General features: G+C 34.7%; 1 protein-coding gene across 1 annotated transcript in view; it reads right to left on the bottom strand.

Moving 5' to 3' along the window:
- Nucleotides 1–1,061: 1,061 nt before the first annotated feature.
- The window catches only part of LOC123649199 (zinc finger protein 665-like), a 38,989-nt gene continuing 23,290 nt past the window's right edge, over nt 1,062–16,760 (bottom strand). Inside the window, exon 3 of the mRNA XM_045567159.1 lies at nt 1,062–4,144. Within this exon, the coding sequence (XP_045423115.1) occupies nt 2,745–4,144 (1,400 nt within the window). The 3' untranslated portion in view covers nt 1,062–2,744. The remainder of the gene's footprint in view (nt 4,145–16,760) is intronic.

Genomic DNA, 16,760 nt, shown 5'->3' with positions numbered 1-16,760 from the left:
AAACAATCTTGATGTTATCACAGAAGTAACAGTCTATGAAGTACATAGAATTGGCATTTTTGACTTTTCCTTGAAGATCAACTTTAATTGTCCAGCACATTAACATGTCTACTCCCTGTATCTGGGGTGTAACAGCACAGAGATCCACCTGTAGCGTTGCCACCCATGACCATGCACCTGTCTATAAATTCCCCAATAAATCAGCCTCTAAGGACAAACTGGATTTGTCTGTCTTTGATTTCTACCTCCTTCTGCATCTGGGCATCGCTTTGCCATGTATGGATATTTTGCAAAACAATTGGTGTGCCACCCAGCAGCACACACGTCCAGTAACCAAAGTATGGGCAACTGGAAGAAAGTATTGGAGTGGAAAATCTGGGGTGTTACTGCTCATCTATTTGGGGTGGTGTTGCCAGTGTGAGATGCATGTGGACTACTGAGTACAGGGATACCCCTAAAATGCCAGAGGGACTAGAAAACTTATTAGCAGAAAACTTTATTATGCCATAGGGTAAAAAAGATCACCATGTGGCATTAACATTGGATTAGCCATTACTAGGAGCTCTGCAAGTGGCCACAGAAGCCAGTTATCAGCTCAGATGAAGGTATAAAAACTAGATGAAGAATTAGAAGAGGATATGAAAACCTCCACATCCATATTAGTGGTTAGCCTTATCGATAAGTCTGAAACTGAGAAGGTCCAGTTGGAAACTCTATCCTGATTTCTGCAGCTTGAAAGGTGGAAGCTGACACAGCCTAAAGTGTGAGCATGTGGCAGTCCATCTGTTTTCAACAATTTGAAGGACAAGAAAATCATATAATTACTCTAACTGAATAGGTGGCAAGTAAAAAAAGATAGGATTTGTAAGGGAGAATTCTGCACCCTGGAGACATGAGATTTGTAGGAAACATATTTCATGTACTGTAGAGAAATTAAGTTTACTTTAAGAATTTGTAAGGTCTAGTTTGCCTGTAAATCATCAGCTCGTCTGAAATTATCAGTTTTGATCCACTATTTCCATTTCCTTCTGAAAATAAGAATACACACACACATATTTCTTCCTCTATAGTTCTCTTACACAAAGTTTATTTTAGCTTGATGTATTGTGTACTACATTCAATGTAAATCTAAAAAAAACATCTCTATGTGTTCAACTAGCCCAGAAAAGGGCCATGTACAAAGAAAAATACTGGGTAAAATTTTATAAATAGTGATTTAGGATTTAAAGGTATGGCTTCAAATTATACTCCCATATAGCCTTTATCATAACCATTTCAACATCCCTATAGTTACAAAAGAGAAAAGGACACAAAATAGTAACTATGAGAACAATATTATCCAAATTATTGAAAGTTTAGGTCCCCAGGAAAAGTAGATTACTAGAGAAGTTATTCCATTGTGTTACCCAAATAGAATAATATTTTCATCTGTTAACTACAATCTTAGACAAGATAAGATAGCTTAACATTGGTGGCAGAGTAACATCTCATTCATTGTACATCACTGTTAATACACTAAAAAAAAATTTAGTTTTATAAATGAAAACAAATTAATTAACCCATAGCCTAAATAAAGCATTTTTAAATCCACTATATGCTCCTTGGTCACAAGTACTTAAAAAGTATTATTTTTTGTAGAATATAGTGATCTTAGAGTTACGCTGCTTTAAAGATTGAGGCTAATTATTTAGTGCACACTGATTTGAATACATATACAACCTTTCAGATAGGAGTTATCTTCGCTTTCCTCTGATACCTGTGAAGATGTTTTTTATTTTTATTACATCAAATAACATTTAAGACTTCTATGCCCCCTATCACATCAAATAATATTCAATACTTCTATTCCATTCTACTATAAAGCTATGTCAGTGTTTTAACTAATTAGCCAGTATTTTCCTACTTAAGGAGCAACTGGAAAAATGAATTATTTTGAAAATTTAGAATGTTTTTCTTAGTTTAATACAGAAGAAAAAAAGCCCTGATTACATACAGTATGCTTACATGCATTGCTGTTTTATGATTCAAACACAAAAAGCAACTCTCTTTAGATTTTCTTAATGTATTTCACATTTGTGATTAAAATTTCATAGAAAAATTGATATTAATCATACTCACCTAATATTGAATGACCTCTCATAGCTCTGATTCAGAAACAACAGATCACATATTTTTATATGAACATTAAAGATGAAGGTATTAACATCAACTAATTTGGGACTGGAATTACATCAATATTTGCTTTTGAAAAAATTCATATACTATAAATACAAGGTACCCATGGAATATAATTTCCTGTCCAAACATCAATCTTCTTGCTCTTCTGAAAAATAGGATCAGATAAATTATCTAACTGCTTTGACCTCACCTTATTCTCTACCAAAAGTAACTTGGTTAGGGTAAAAATTCTGAAAGTACGCTTTAGTTTATACTTATCTGAGAATCCCCTGCTGCACTTAGACTTCAGTTTTGATAAATATTCCTGCACATTTATTGCATCTATAACGCTGCTTCCCCATGAACTCTTTGGTGATTTTTAAGTTGTATATTTGGAATAAAACTTTTTTCACATACATTATTACATCTCTAGGGCTTCTGTACTATGAATTCTCTGACGTCGAGTAAGGTGTGAACTACAATAAAAGATTTTGTCACATTCTTTAAATTTGTAGGGTTTCTCTCCAGTATAATTTCCCTGGTGTTGAGTAAGGTATGAAGTATGGTTAAAGGATTTACCACATTCTTTACATCTGTAGGGTTTTTTCTCTAATATGAATTCTCTCATGTTTTCTAAGATTTGAAAACTGAGTAAAGGCTTTGCCACATTCTTTACATTTGTAGGGTTTTTCTCTAGTATGAATTATCTGATGTGTTCTAAGATTTGAAAACTGAGTAAAAGCTTTGCCACATTCTTTACATTTGTAGGGTTTTTCTCCAGTATGAACTACCTGATGTTTTCCAAGGCTCGAAGACTGGGTAAAGGCTTTTCCACATTCTTTACATTTGTACGGTTTCTCTCCAGTATGAATTCTCTGATGTTGTCTAAGATTTGAAAACTGAGTATAGGCTTTGCTGCATTCTTTACATTTGTAGGGTTTCTCTCCAGTATGAACTACCCTATGTTTTCTAAGGCTTGAAGACTGGGAAAAGGATATATTACATTCTTCACATTTGTAGGGTTTCTCTCCAGTATGAACTCTCTGATGTCGAGTAAGGTGTGAACTACGGTTAAAATCTTTGCCACATTCTTTACATTTGTAGGGTTTTTCTCCGGTATGAATTCTCTGATGTTGTCTGAGGACTGAAATCTGAGTAAAGACCTTTCCACATTCATTACACTTGTAGGATTTCTCCTCAATACAAATTTTCTGATGGTTAAGGTGTGAATTCTGGTTAAAGGTTTTATCAAATTCTTTATATCTGTAAAGTTGTTCTTCAGTATGGATTATGTTATGTTTTCTTAGGTTGGATGACTGACTGAAGACTTTCTCACATTTATTATGTCTGTATGAACTTTCTCCAATGTGAATTCCCTGATATTGAGAATGACCCCCTGACTGGGGAAAAGCTTCCACACATTCATTACATTTGTAAGAATACTCTTGAATATGGATATCCTCATGGCTAATCAGGTTTAAACACTGATGAAAGACATTCTCACATTTTTTACATTTGTACTGGATCTCTGGATATTGAGCTTTCTGATATTTTGTAGAGCATGAGGCTTGGTTCAAGGGTTTTTCAGTTTTATTGAATTGATAAATTCTCCCATCATCATAAATATCCTGGTAATTATTTAGGGTAGAGTTCTTGATAAAGCTCATCAAAGTTTTATTGGTTATGTAATCCTTTTCCCAATTATTTATTCCATGATATTGATTAAGCAGTGATTGGGTAAACACCTTACCAGACTGATCACAGTTGTAGATTTTGGCATCTGACGGTATTATTGGTTGGTGGATAAATAATAATGTTTTAATGAAGGATTCATCAAATGGATCACATTTAGAAATATCCTCTTCAATTTTAAATATCTGGTCTTCAGAAATATTTGACTGAACATTTGATCCAATTCTATATCCAAAGTCCTGAGTTTCTCTGAGGCTTTCAAAAGACTGGTTATTGCTTCCTTTAATATGTAGTGCTGAAAAGAAATTGATATAGTTTAAATGATATGCTGAGTACAGTGATAACAGAGATGAATAACTATTACAGCAACAGAGACTGTAGAACATACACAATTCATCATGGAAGGTAAAGATTAATAGCTTTTAACAACAAATAGGCAAACCTTTTTAGTGGGGAAAATATACACAGCACTCCAGAGAAGACACATCCTGCCAACAGTTTGAAGAAGTACCCAGAATTTCTACTGTGCCTGTATGGTGCTAAATTTCTCCTGAAAAAAGCCATTCTCTAAAGGATGGAACAGATAGCTGTTTTTTAAATGACCAAAATCTTACCAAAAATGAAAAGACATCATAGACACCAAGAAATATAGTTCCATGAAAGGGCAAAAATAAATATTCAAGTGATCCTACAGAAGTAAAGATCTATGAAGAAATTTTAAAAGTATTTAAAATATCTCTAACAGCAAAATGAGAACTTAAAGATGTTCTATCAGCAAAATGAGAACACAGACAACTAAATAATAGGAGAAAAGCAATGCATGAAAAAATGAGATAACTAAAAAAGTCATTAAAACTAACAAAACCCCCAAAAACCTAAAGTATGGAGCTGAAAACTAAATAACTGAATTTAAAGATTCACTAGACAGAATCAACAGCAGACTTGATACAGCAGGAAAAAAAACCCAGCAAGCTTTAATCAAAAGAGCAAAATGAAAAATAATGAAGAAAGGTGAATGGAGCCTAAGGGATTTATTAGCATCAGCCATGTCAAAATACTCATTGTGGGAACTCTAAAATGAGAAAAGAAAGAAAAATGGGTAGGGAATTTACCTGAAGAAATAACGTCCAAGAACTTTCTAAAGTTGAGGGAGAAAATGGCATAAAATTTAAAGAAGTTCAACCTACTCTAATTGGGAACAACAAAAAGAGACCCAAACCAAACATGAGGAACACAAATTTGTCTCACTTATCAGTTCTCTCATTAAATGTGAATGGATTGAATTCCCCACTCAAGAGACATAGACTGGCCCAATGGTTAAAAAAATACAAGCCAAGTATCTGCTGTCTTCAGGAAACTCATCTAACCTGTAAGGATGCATTTAGACTGAAAATAAAAGGCTGGAAATCGATATTTCAAGGAAATGGAAGCCAAAAGAAAGCTGGTGTGGCGGTTTTAATCTCCGATAACTTAGTTTTTAAATCAACAAAAGTAATGAAAGACAAAGATGGTTACTATATACTGGTCAAGGGTACAATTCAACAAGAAGACATAGCTATACTTAATATATATGCACCCAACTTAGATGCACCCAGATTCATAAAGCAAACCCTACTTGATATGAACCAGACGATAGATAACAACACTTTAATAGTCGGAGACTTTAACACACTGCTGACAGTACAGGACAGATCCTCCAAACAAAAAATAAACAAAGAAATAATGGACTTAAATAGAATGCTAGAACAAATGGGCCTGACTGACATCAACAGGACATTCTACCCAAAATCCACTGAATATACTTTCTTCTCATCAGCTCATGGGACATTCTCCAAGATTGACCATATCCTAGGACATAAAGCATGCCTTAAAAAATTTAAAAAAATTGAAATTATACCATGCATCTTCTCAGATCACAGTGGAATAAAAGTAATAATGAACCCTAACAGAAACTCTCATTCCTACATAAAGTCATGGAAATTAACCTTCTCCTGAACGATTATTTTATAAATGAAAAAATCAAGACAGAAATCAAAAGATTCTTTGAATTAAACGACAAAGGAGACACAACTTATCAAAATCTGTGGGACACAGCTAAAGCAGTCCTGAGAGGAAAATTTATTTCCATAAATGCCTATATCAAAAAGACAAAAAACTCACAAATAGACAATCTAATGAATAGACTCAAAGAGCTGGAGAAGGAAGAACAGACTGACCCCAAACCCAGCAGGAGAGAAATTATTAAGATCAAACCAGAACTAAATGAAAAGGACAACAAACAAACCATAAGAGAGATTAATAAAACAAAAAGTTGTTTCTTTGAAAAAATAAACAAAATAGAAACACCTCTGGTTAGACTAACCAAGAGGAGAAAAGAAAAAACTCTAATAACCTACATCAGGAACATGAAAGGAGAAATCACAACTGATGCCACAGAGATACATGATATCATCTACGAATTCTACAAAAATCTTTATGCACACAAATTGGAAAATGTGGAGGAAATGGATAAATTTTTAGAAACACACAGCCTTCCCAGGCTCAACCAGGAAGAAACAGAAGTCCTGAATAGACCAATATCTGGATCTGAAATCGAAACAGCAATAAAAAAACCTTCCGAAAAAGAAAAGCCCTGGACCAGATGGGTTCACACCTGAATTTTACCATACCTACAAAGAAGAACTGGTGCCCATCCTACATAAACTATTCTCCAACATCGAGAAGGATGGAATTCTCCCCAACACATCTTACCAAGCCAACAGAATTTTGATACCAAAACCAGGAAAGGATGCAACAAAAAAAGAAAACTACAGACCAATATCCCTTATGAATATAGATGCAAAAATTCTCAATAAAATACTAGCGAATCAAATCCAAGTGTTTATCAAAAAAATAATCCATCACGACCAAGTGGACTTCATCCCAGAGATGCAGGGATGGTTTAACATACGCAAATCTATAAATGTAATTCACCACATAAATAGAAGCAAAAATAAAGATCATATGATCCTCTCAATAGATGCAGAAAAAGCACGTGGCAAAATTCAACACCCTTTTATGATAAGAACACTTAACAAAATAGGCATAGATGGGGCCTATCTAAAAATGATACAAGCCGTATATGACAAACCCACAGCCAACATCATACTGAATGGGGAAAAACTGAAAGCATTCCTACTTCGAACTGGAACCAGACAAGGCTGCCCACTGTCCCCATTACTTTTCAACATGGTATCGGAAGTTCTTGTGAGAGCTATCAGGCAAGAGAGCAGAATCAAAGGAGTCCAAATAGGGAAAGAAGAGATCAAACTCTCACTCTTTGCTGATGATTAGATGTTATATCTAGAAAACCCCAAGGATTCAACCAAGAGACTCCTGGAATTGATCAATGAATTCAGTAAAATCTCAAGATACAAAATCAATACACACAAATCAGAGGCATTCATATATGCCAATAACAGTCAAACGGAGAATGAAATTAAGGACTCAATACCCTTCAAAATAGCAACAAAGTAAATAAAATACCTAGGAATATATTTAACTAAGGAGGTAAAGGATCTCTATAGGGAGAACTACAAAACACTAATGAAGGAAATCGCAGAGCATGTAAATAGGTGGAAAACCACACCATACTCATGGATCGGAAGAATCAACATTGTTAAAATGTCTATACTACCCAAAGTAATCTACAGATTCAATGCAATCCCTATTAAATTACCAAAATCATTTTTCACAGATTTAGAAAAAATAATTATACCCTTTGTATGGAATCAGAGAAGACCCCGTATAGCAAAAGAAATTTTAAGCAATAAAAACAAAATGGGAGGTATTAATTTGCCAGACTTCAAACTATACTACAAGGCTGTGGTTCTTAAAACTGCTTGGTATTGGCACAAGTGCAGGGACACAGACCAGTGGAACAGAACAGAAGTCCAAATATAAAACCATCCTCGGCCGGGCACAGTGGCTCACGCCTGTAATTCTAGCCCTGTGGGAGGCCGAGCAGGGTGGTTCGCTCGAGGTTAGGAGTTTGAGACCAGCCTAAGCGAGACCCCGTCTCTACGAAGAATGGAGATAAAAATTATCTGGACAACTAAAAACATATATATAGAAAAAATTAGTCAGGCATGGTGGCGCATGCCTGTAGTCCCAGGTACTCGGGAGGCTGACGCAGTAGGATCGCTTAAGCCCAGGAGTTTGAGGTTGCTGTGAGCTAGGCTGACGCCACGGCACTCACTCTAGCCTGGGCAACAAAGTGAGACTCTGTCTCAAGAAAGAAAAAAAAGAAAAAAAAAAAAACAAAAAAAAAAACATCGTCATATAGCCATCTAATCTTTGACAAAGCAGACAAAAACATACTCTGGGGAAAAGATTCCTTTTTTAATAAATGGTGCTGGGAAAACTGGATAGCCACATGTAGAAGACTAAAACAGGACCCACAGCTTTCACCTCTCACAAAAATCAAATCACTGTGGATAACAGACTTAAACCTTAGGTGGGAAACTATTAGAATTCTACAAGAAAATGTAGGAAAGACTCTTCAGACATTGGTCTAGGCAAAGAATTTATGAAGAAGACCCCTAAGACAATCACAGCAACAACAAAAATAAATAAATGGGACCTGATTAAATTAAAAAGCTTCTGCACAGCCAAAGAAACAGTCATGAGAGTAAACAGACAACCTACAGAATGGGAAAAAATTTTCGCATACTACACATCAGATGACTGATAACAATAATCTACTTAGAACACAGGAAAATCAGTAAGAAAAAATCGAACAACCCTATCAAAAAGTGGGCAAACGACATGAATAGAAATTTTTCAAAAGAAGATATCAAAATGGCTAACAAACATATGAAAAAATGTTCAACATCTCTAATCATCAGGGAAATGCAAATCAAAACAACAATGAGATATCACTTAACTCCAGTGAGAATGGCCTTTATCAAAAAGTCCCAAAACAACACATGTTGGAGTGGATGCAGAGAGACAGGAACACTCATACACTGCTGGTGGGAATGCAAACTAGTGCAACCCCTATGGAAAACAATATGGAGATACCTTAAACAGACACAAGTAGACCTACCATTTGATCCAGCAATCTCATTATTGGGCATCTACCTAGAAGAACAAAAATCATTCTATAAAAAGGACACCTGCACCCGAATGTTTATAGCAGCACAATTCACAATCACAAAGATGTGGAAACAACCCAAATGCCCATCAATTCATGAATGGATCAGCAAAATGTGGTATATGTATACCATGGAATATTACTCAGCTATAAGAAATAACGGTGATATGGCATCTCTTTGGCTCTCCTGGAGAGAGTTGGAACCCATTCTATTAAGTGAAGTATCCCAAAAATGGAAAAATAAGCACCACATGTACTCACCAGCAAACTGGCTTCCCTGATCATCATCTAAGTGCACATTTGGGAATAACACCAATTGGGTATCGGACAGAGGTGGGGGCTGGGGGGAGGGGATGGGTGTATACCTACTTGAAGAGTGCAATACACACTGTCTGGGGAATGCGCAGGCTTGAAGTTCTGACTGGGGGGATGAGGGGAGGGGATGGGTTCATACCTATGTGATGAGTGCGATGAGCACTGTCTAGGGAATGCACACGCTTGAAGCTCAGACTCGAGGGGATGGGGGGGCATGGGCCATATATATAACCTGAACTTTTGTACCCCATAATGAGCTGAAATAAAAAAAAAAAAGAGAGAGATACCCAAAACAAGCCACATTGTAATCAAAGATTTATAAATTAAAAACAAAGTGAACCTTGAAATCAGCAAGAAAAATATGACTTGGCATGTACAAGGGGACTCTTATAGGATGATCAAGAGATTCTTTAGCAAAAACAACCTTACAGGCCAGAAAGGTGAAGGATGATATACTGAAAGTGCTGGGAAAAAATGACATCATCAATCAAGCACAATATTTCAGGCAAAACTGTCCTTTAAAAATGAGTTAAAAACAACAAAAAAAGCCAAAGATAAAAAAAAGCTTAAAAAATTGATAACCAAGAGACATAACCTATATGAATTGTTAAAGAAATTCATTTCTTCATACTGAAAAGAATTACTTACATAGTTATATGAATATATAAAGTTCCATGGTAAACACAACTATATGCAGATACCATTCTGTATTATAATCATGGTGAATAAAATGCTTTCAATTCTGCCACTGATTTGAAAAGATGAACTTTTAAAATAACCATAAATTTGTGTTACTGGATACACAATACAAAAAGATATAATTAGTGACATCAAGAGAATGCAATAGGGGATGTAAAAAGGAAGGGACTTTATATGAAATTAAAGTTGTCAGCTTAAAATAGTTTTTAACTTTCAGATGTTTTATGTAATATCTATAGTAATCACAAAAAACTACTATAGTAGATACACATGTCAATTATCCTAGGGTTTAAAAGAAAAAAAAGTGTAGTAGATACAAAAACTGAAATGAGAAAGGAAAAAATGTCACTAAAAAAATCAACAAGACACAAAGGAAGAGAGTAAAAGAAAACAAGAACAAAATGGCTATAAGACCCACAGAAATAAATAAAATATAACAGTCTTTCCTTTTCAGTAAGTACTGTCTTTATAAATGAATCAAATCAATCAAAAGACATTTTGTCTGAATAAATTCAAGAAATAAGATCCAACTCTATGCTTTCTACAAAAGACTCACTTCAGATATAAGAACATGGACTGAAAGTAAAAGAATTAAAACATGTTATTGAATGCAATGTCAAGTACTCTCGCATTGACAAAATGTTACATCAAAAATTGTCACAAGGGACAATAAAGGGCATTATGTGATTAAAGAGTCCACACATACCAAGAAGCTATCACAAGTACTAATACATATGAATCTACCATCACAGCTCCCAAATACATCAAGCAACCTTTTACAGAATTGAAGCAAGAATCAGCACCACAATAATAGTAGGATAATTTGATACAACAGTTTCAATAATGAAAAGAAATAAGCAGATGAGAACAAAAAGGAAGCAGAAAACTTGAACAATACTATAGATCAATTACACCTAAAAGTGTTATACTGAACTCTCCAACAGCAGCAGAAGACACACTATTCTTAAGCATATATAGCACATTATGCAAGACAGGCAACCTGGTAAGCCACAAAAAAAGTCTCAACAAATTTAAGCACATAAAAGTTGCATGAAGTATTATTATTCTGCCTAAAACAGAAGAAAACTATAAGTAAAAACCAAAAGAAAAGTGAAATGTCCAATAACATGGAAATTAAACAAAAAACTATTGAAAGCACTCTTGTTCAAGAGCTAAAAGTCTTAATATTGTTACTATGTCAATAGTACCCAAAGTGATCCTCAGATTTGATGAAATCTCTATCAAAATGCCAATGGAAGTTTGGGCACAAGTGTTATTTTATTCTAAAATTCCTATGGAATCTTTAAGAATTAAAAACAAACAATACTAGAATAAAGAAACAAAGTTGAAAGCATCATATTTTCTGATTTCAAAACATATTACAAAGCTATAGTATTCAAAAGATTGTGGTACTGGAATAAAGACAGACGAATACATGAAAGAGATTAGAAAGCCCAAAAGTACACCCTCATTTATACAGTCAACTTACACTCAGCAAGAGTTCCAAAACATCACAATGTGGAAAGGACAGTCTCTTCAATGAATAAGGTTGGGAATACTGGAAATCCAAACTGGACAAATTGAAGTTGGACCTTTTCTTGCACAATATATAAGCAAGAATTCAAAATATACTGACTGATTTTTTTGCAGCTTTTAAAAATGGAATTTTGAAATTTCTTTTTCAGTTCATTGTTATTGTACGGAAATAGTACTAATTTTTATGCTGATTTTGTATTCTGTAACTTTACTGATTTTTTAATACTTCTAACAGTATTTTTGTGGTGTAATCTTTAGGTTTTTTTTAAAAAAAAATACATAAGGTCATTTTGTCTACAAACAGGAACAATTTGTTTCCTTCTTTCTAATTTGAATGACTTTAATTCTTTCTCTTTTCTTTCTTTCTTTTTTTTTCTTTTTTTTTTTGAGACAGAGTCTCACTCTGTTGCCTGGGCTAGAGTGCCGTGGCATCAGCCTAGCTCACAGCAACCTCAAACTCCTGGGCTCAAGCAATCCTCCTGCCTCAGCCTCCTGAGTAGCTGGGACTACAGGCATGCACCACTATGTCTGGCTAATTTTTGCTGTATATATTTTTAGTTGTCCAGCTAATTTCTTTCTACTTAGTAGAGAGGAGGTCTTGCTCTTGCTTAGGCTGGTCTCGAACTCCTGAGCTCAAACAATCTGCCTACCTCGGCCTCCCAGAGTGTTAGGATTACAGGCGTGAGCCACCACTCCCAGCCTAATTCTTTCTCTTTTCTAATTGTCTCACAATGACTTCCAGTACTATGTTGAATAGGAGTGGTGAAAACAGGTATCCTTGTCTTGCTGAAAATCTCACAAAAAAAGCTTTCAGCATTTCCCTGGTCACTATAATGTTAACATTGGTTTGTCATATATGGCCTTTATTTTGTTGACATACATACATATTCTCTATACCTAATTTGTTGCATCTTTTTAACATAAAGGAATGTTGTCCAATGCTTTTCCTTCATCTACAATAGCTATAAAAAAACATTAAGATGCTTAGCAGTAAACTTAATTAAAAAGGTGAAAGTTATCTACTCTGAAAACTATAAAACATGAATAAAGAAATTGAAATACCCATGGATAAATGGAAAGTTATCTTACGTTAATGGATCGGAGAACCAATTTTTAAATGGCCATACTATCTAAAGTAATCTACAGGTTTAATGCAATTTCTATCAAAATACCAATGACATTTTTCACAGAAATTTTTTTAAAAACCCTAAAATGTATATGAAACTAGAAAAATACCACAAAAAGCCAAAGCAATCCTGAGCAAAAGGAACAAACCTGGAGGCATCACAGTTCCTGACTTCAAAATTTACTACAAAATTGTAGTAACCAAAAGAGTATTATACTGGCATATAAACATGGATGGATCTTAAGGACATCAGGTTAAGCAAAATGAGCCAGATACAAAAAGACAAATTATACATGATTGTACTCATGTGTGGAATCTAAAAAGAGTTGATATCATAGAAGCAGAGAGAAGAACAATGGTTACCAGACACTGAAAGAAGGGGAGGATGAGGCAAGGTTGGTTAACAGGTACAAAATTACACTTAGAAAGAGGGAAAAAGTTTTGGTTTTCTATTATACAGTAAGATGACAATGGTTAAGAGTAAGGTATTGTATATTACAAAATAGTTAGAATTTTGAATGTTCTCACCACAAACAACAAATAAATGCACAAGGTAATGGATACAGTAAATACCATGATTTTATCATTATGTAACATATATCCGAAACATCAAATTGTACCATATATATGCACAATTACAATGAGTAAATTAAAAACACATTCTTCAACATGAAATGAAGAAATGCTAACTAAAAATATGAAAGCATAAAAGTATAAATCTCACTAGAAACACTAAATACAAAGAGAAATTCAAGACTACTCAATTACTGTAATGGTGGTACATAAATCACTTGTAACTCCAGTATAAAAGTTACAAAATGAAACTATTAAAAATGAAGACAGATAAATAATTTATTAATGGATACACAAAACAAAAAGTTATAAAGTGCAGCATATACAGTATAAAATGTGTGGAGGGGAGAAAATTTGCTGAGTGTTTTTCTATGCATAGAAGTTTAACTGTTATCATCTTAATATAGACTGTTATAAGTATAAAATGTTCTATGTAAGTTTTATGAAACACTAGGAAAATAACTGTAGTACAAAAAAGAAACCAAAACATATACCAACAAAAAAATCAATAAAATTAAAAACAGACAGAATTAAAAAGCAAAGAAACTATAAGACAGAGAAAACAAAATTGCAAGAGAAAGTTCTTGCCTATCCATAATTACTTCACATATAAAGAGACTAAATTATCCAATGAAAAGACACTGCTACAGACTAAATTGTGCCTCTAAAATTTAACTGCTATATGATGGAATTAAAAAGTGGGACTTCTGGGGCCGGGCGCGCTGGCTCACACCTGTAATCCTAGCACTCTGGGAGGCTGAGGCGGATGGATCCTTTGAGCTCAGGAGTTCGAGACCAGCCTGAGCAAGAGCGAGACCCTGTCTCTACTAAAAATAGAAAGAAATTATCTGGACAGCTAAAAATATATATAGAAAAAATTTAGCCAGGCATGGTAGTGCATGCCTGAAGTCCCAGCTACTCGGGAGGTTGAGGCAAGAGGATTGCTTGAGCCCAGGAGTCTGAGGTTGCTGTGAGCTAGGCTGACGCCACAGCACTCTAGCCTGGGCAACAGAGTGAGACTCTGTCTCAAAAAAAAAATAAAAAAAAAAAAAAAAAAAAAAAAAAAAGTGAGACTTCTGGCCGGTTGTGGTGGCTCATACCTGCAATCTTAGCACTCTGGGAGGCCGAGGTGGGAAGATTGCTCAAGGTCAGGAGTTCGAGACCAGCCTGAGCAAGAGCTAGACCCCATCTCTACTAAAAATAGAAAGAAATTAGTCCGACAACTAAAAATATATAGAAAAAATTAGCCGGGCATGCTGGCACATGCCTGTAGTCCCAGCTACTCGGGAGGCTGAGGCAGGAGGATGGCTTAAGCCCAGGAGTTTGAGGTTGCTGTGAGTGAGGGTGATGCCAGGGCACTCTAGCCCAGGCAACAGAGTGAGACTCTTGTCTCAATAAAAAAAAAAAAACTAAAAACATAAAAAAAAAAAAAAAAAGTGGGACTTCTAAGAAATAGGCCATGAGGGCAAAAATGAATGGATTAGATTTTTTTTTTAATCATAAGACTGTGTTAATTATCATGAGCATAGGTCTGTTTCAAAAAAAAAAAAAAGGCAAGGTGCAGTGGCTCACACCTGTAATCCTAGCACTCTGGGAGGCCAAGCGAGAGGATTGCTTGAGCTCAGGGGTTCAACAACAGCCTGAGCAAGAGCGAGACCCCACCTCTACTAAAAATAGAAAAAATTAGCCGGGCATGGTGGTGCGTGCCTGTAGTCCCAGCTACTCAGGAGGCTGAGGCAAAAGTATTACTTGAACTCAGGAGCTTGAGGTTGCTGTGAGCTAGGCTCAAGCCACGGCACCGTAGCCCAGGCAACAGAGCAGGACTCTGTCTCAAAAATAACAAATAAATACACAAAATTAAAAAACAAAAAACCAAAACAGTTCTGTCTGGTGCACACCCTCTCTTTCCCTCAGTTCTTTGGCCTGGTTATGTTCCATCCTATGTTGCAGCAGAAAGGCCTTTACCAGATGCTAGTATTATGCTCTTGCCCTGCCCAACCTAAAGAATCTGAGCCAAATAAACTCCTATTCTTTATAAATTACCCAGCCTGTAGTATTCTGTTATAGCAGCAGAAAATAGAATAAAACACAATGGCTGAATGGACTTTTTGAAACCCAAATCCAGGATTATGCTGCTTACAAGAGATTCAGTTTTGATTTCAGGACAAACAGGCTAAAAGTGAAAGGATGGAAAAGAATATTCCATGTAAATCATAAACAAAAGAATACAAGGGTGGCTATAATTATATTACACAAAATAGGCTTCTAGGAAAACTCTATTACAAAAGGAAAAATCAGTCAGTATAACAATGAGGTAAATTTGTGAAGAGGATATACAATTAAACATACATGTGCCTGCAACACTGGAGCTCCTAAATATATAAAGTAAACATTACCAGAACTGTAGGGAGAAATAGACAGAAATACAATAATAAAAGGGGATTTCACTACCCTACTTAAAACAATGCATATATCATTCAGACAGAAAACCATTAATAAGAAAAGACTGCACTTCTAAAATACAATAGACCAAATAGACCTTAACAGTTATACATATAACATTCCATCCAATATTGGAATGCATATTCTTCTCAAGAACACATGGAATACTCTCCAAATAAAGCATATGTTGAAACAAAAAAAAAAAACTCTTTTCAAATTTAAGAATATTAAAACTATATTATGTTTTCTTTCTGATCACAATGGTATGAAACAGGAAATCAATTGCAGAAGGAAAATTTGGAAACTCACAAATATGTGCATAGTAAAAAACATGCCCCCAAATAACAAATAGGTCAAAGAAGAAATCCAAAGGGCAATCAAAAAGTGTTTTGAGGCAAATTAAATTGGAAACACCACCAATAAACACTTCTGAGATACAACAAAAGCATTACTAAGACAAGTTTATAATAATAACTTTTGACATAAAGAGAAAAAGAAAGCTCTTAAATAAACAACCTAACTTTTATCCCCAAGGAACTTAAACAGGAATAAAATAATACCAATGTTAGCATAATGTAGGAAAAAATAAAAATTAGAGCAAGAAAATTAAATAAATGCTAGAAAGACAATAGAACAAAGTAACTAATAGTTGAGTTTCTTAAACAAATAGAATTGAAAAACTTTTGTCTAGATTAACCAAGGGGAAAACAAGAAGAGGACTAAAGAAAAATATAAATTAAAAAAAAAATTAAAATTGCTATTACATAAATATGAAGTATAATAAGGGGGATAATATTATGAGCAATTATATGACAACATATTAGATATATTAGAAGAAATAAATAATTTCCACAAAGCAAACCCATCAAGATTAAATCATGAAGAATTAGAAATACTAAACAGACCAATACTGAGAAAGGATACTGAACCAGTAATAAAAAATCTCCCAACAAAGTGAAGCCAAAGACCAGATGGCTTCTTCATAGGTGAATTCTATGAAGCGTTAGAAGAATTAATGTCAATCTTCCTCAAACTCCTTCAAAAAAGTGAAGACAGCCACTTCCAAACTCATGTTATGAGGCAATC

Source organism: Lemur catta, chromosome 13 (genome assembly GCF_020740605.2).
Source record: "Lemur catta isolate mLemCat1 chromosome 13, mLemCat1.pri, whole genome shotgun sequence".
NCBI classification, from domain to species: Eukaryota; Metazoa; Chordata; class Mammalia; order Primates; family Lemuridae; genus Lemur; species Lemur catta.
This window is presented reverse-complemented; position numbering and strand designations above follow the sequence as displayed.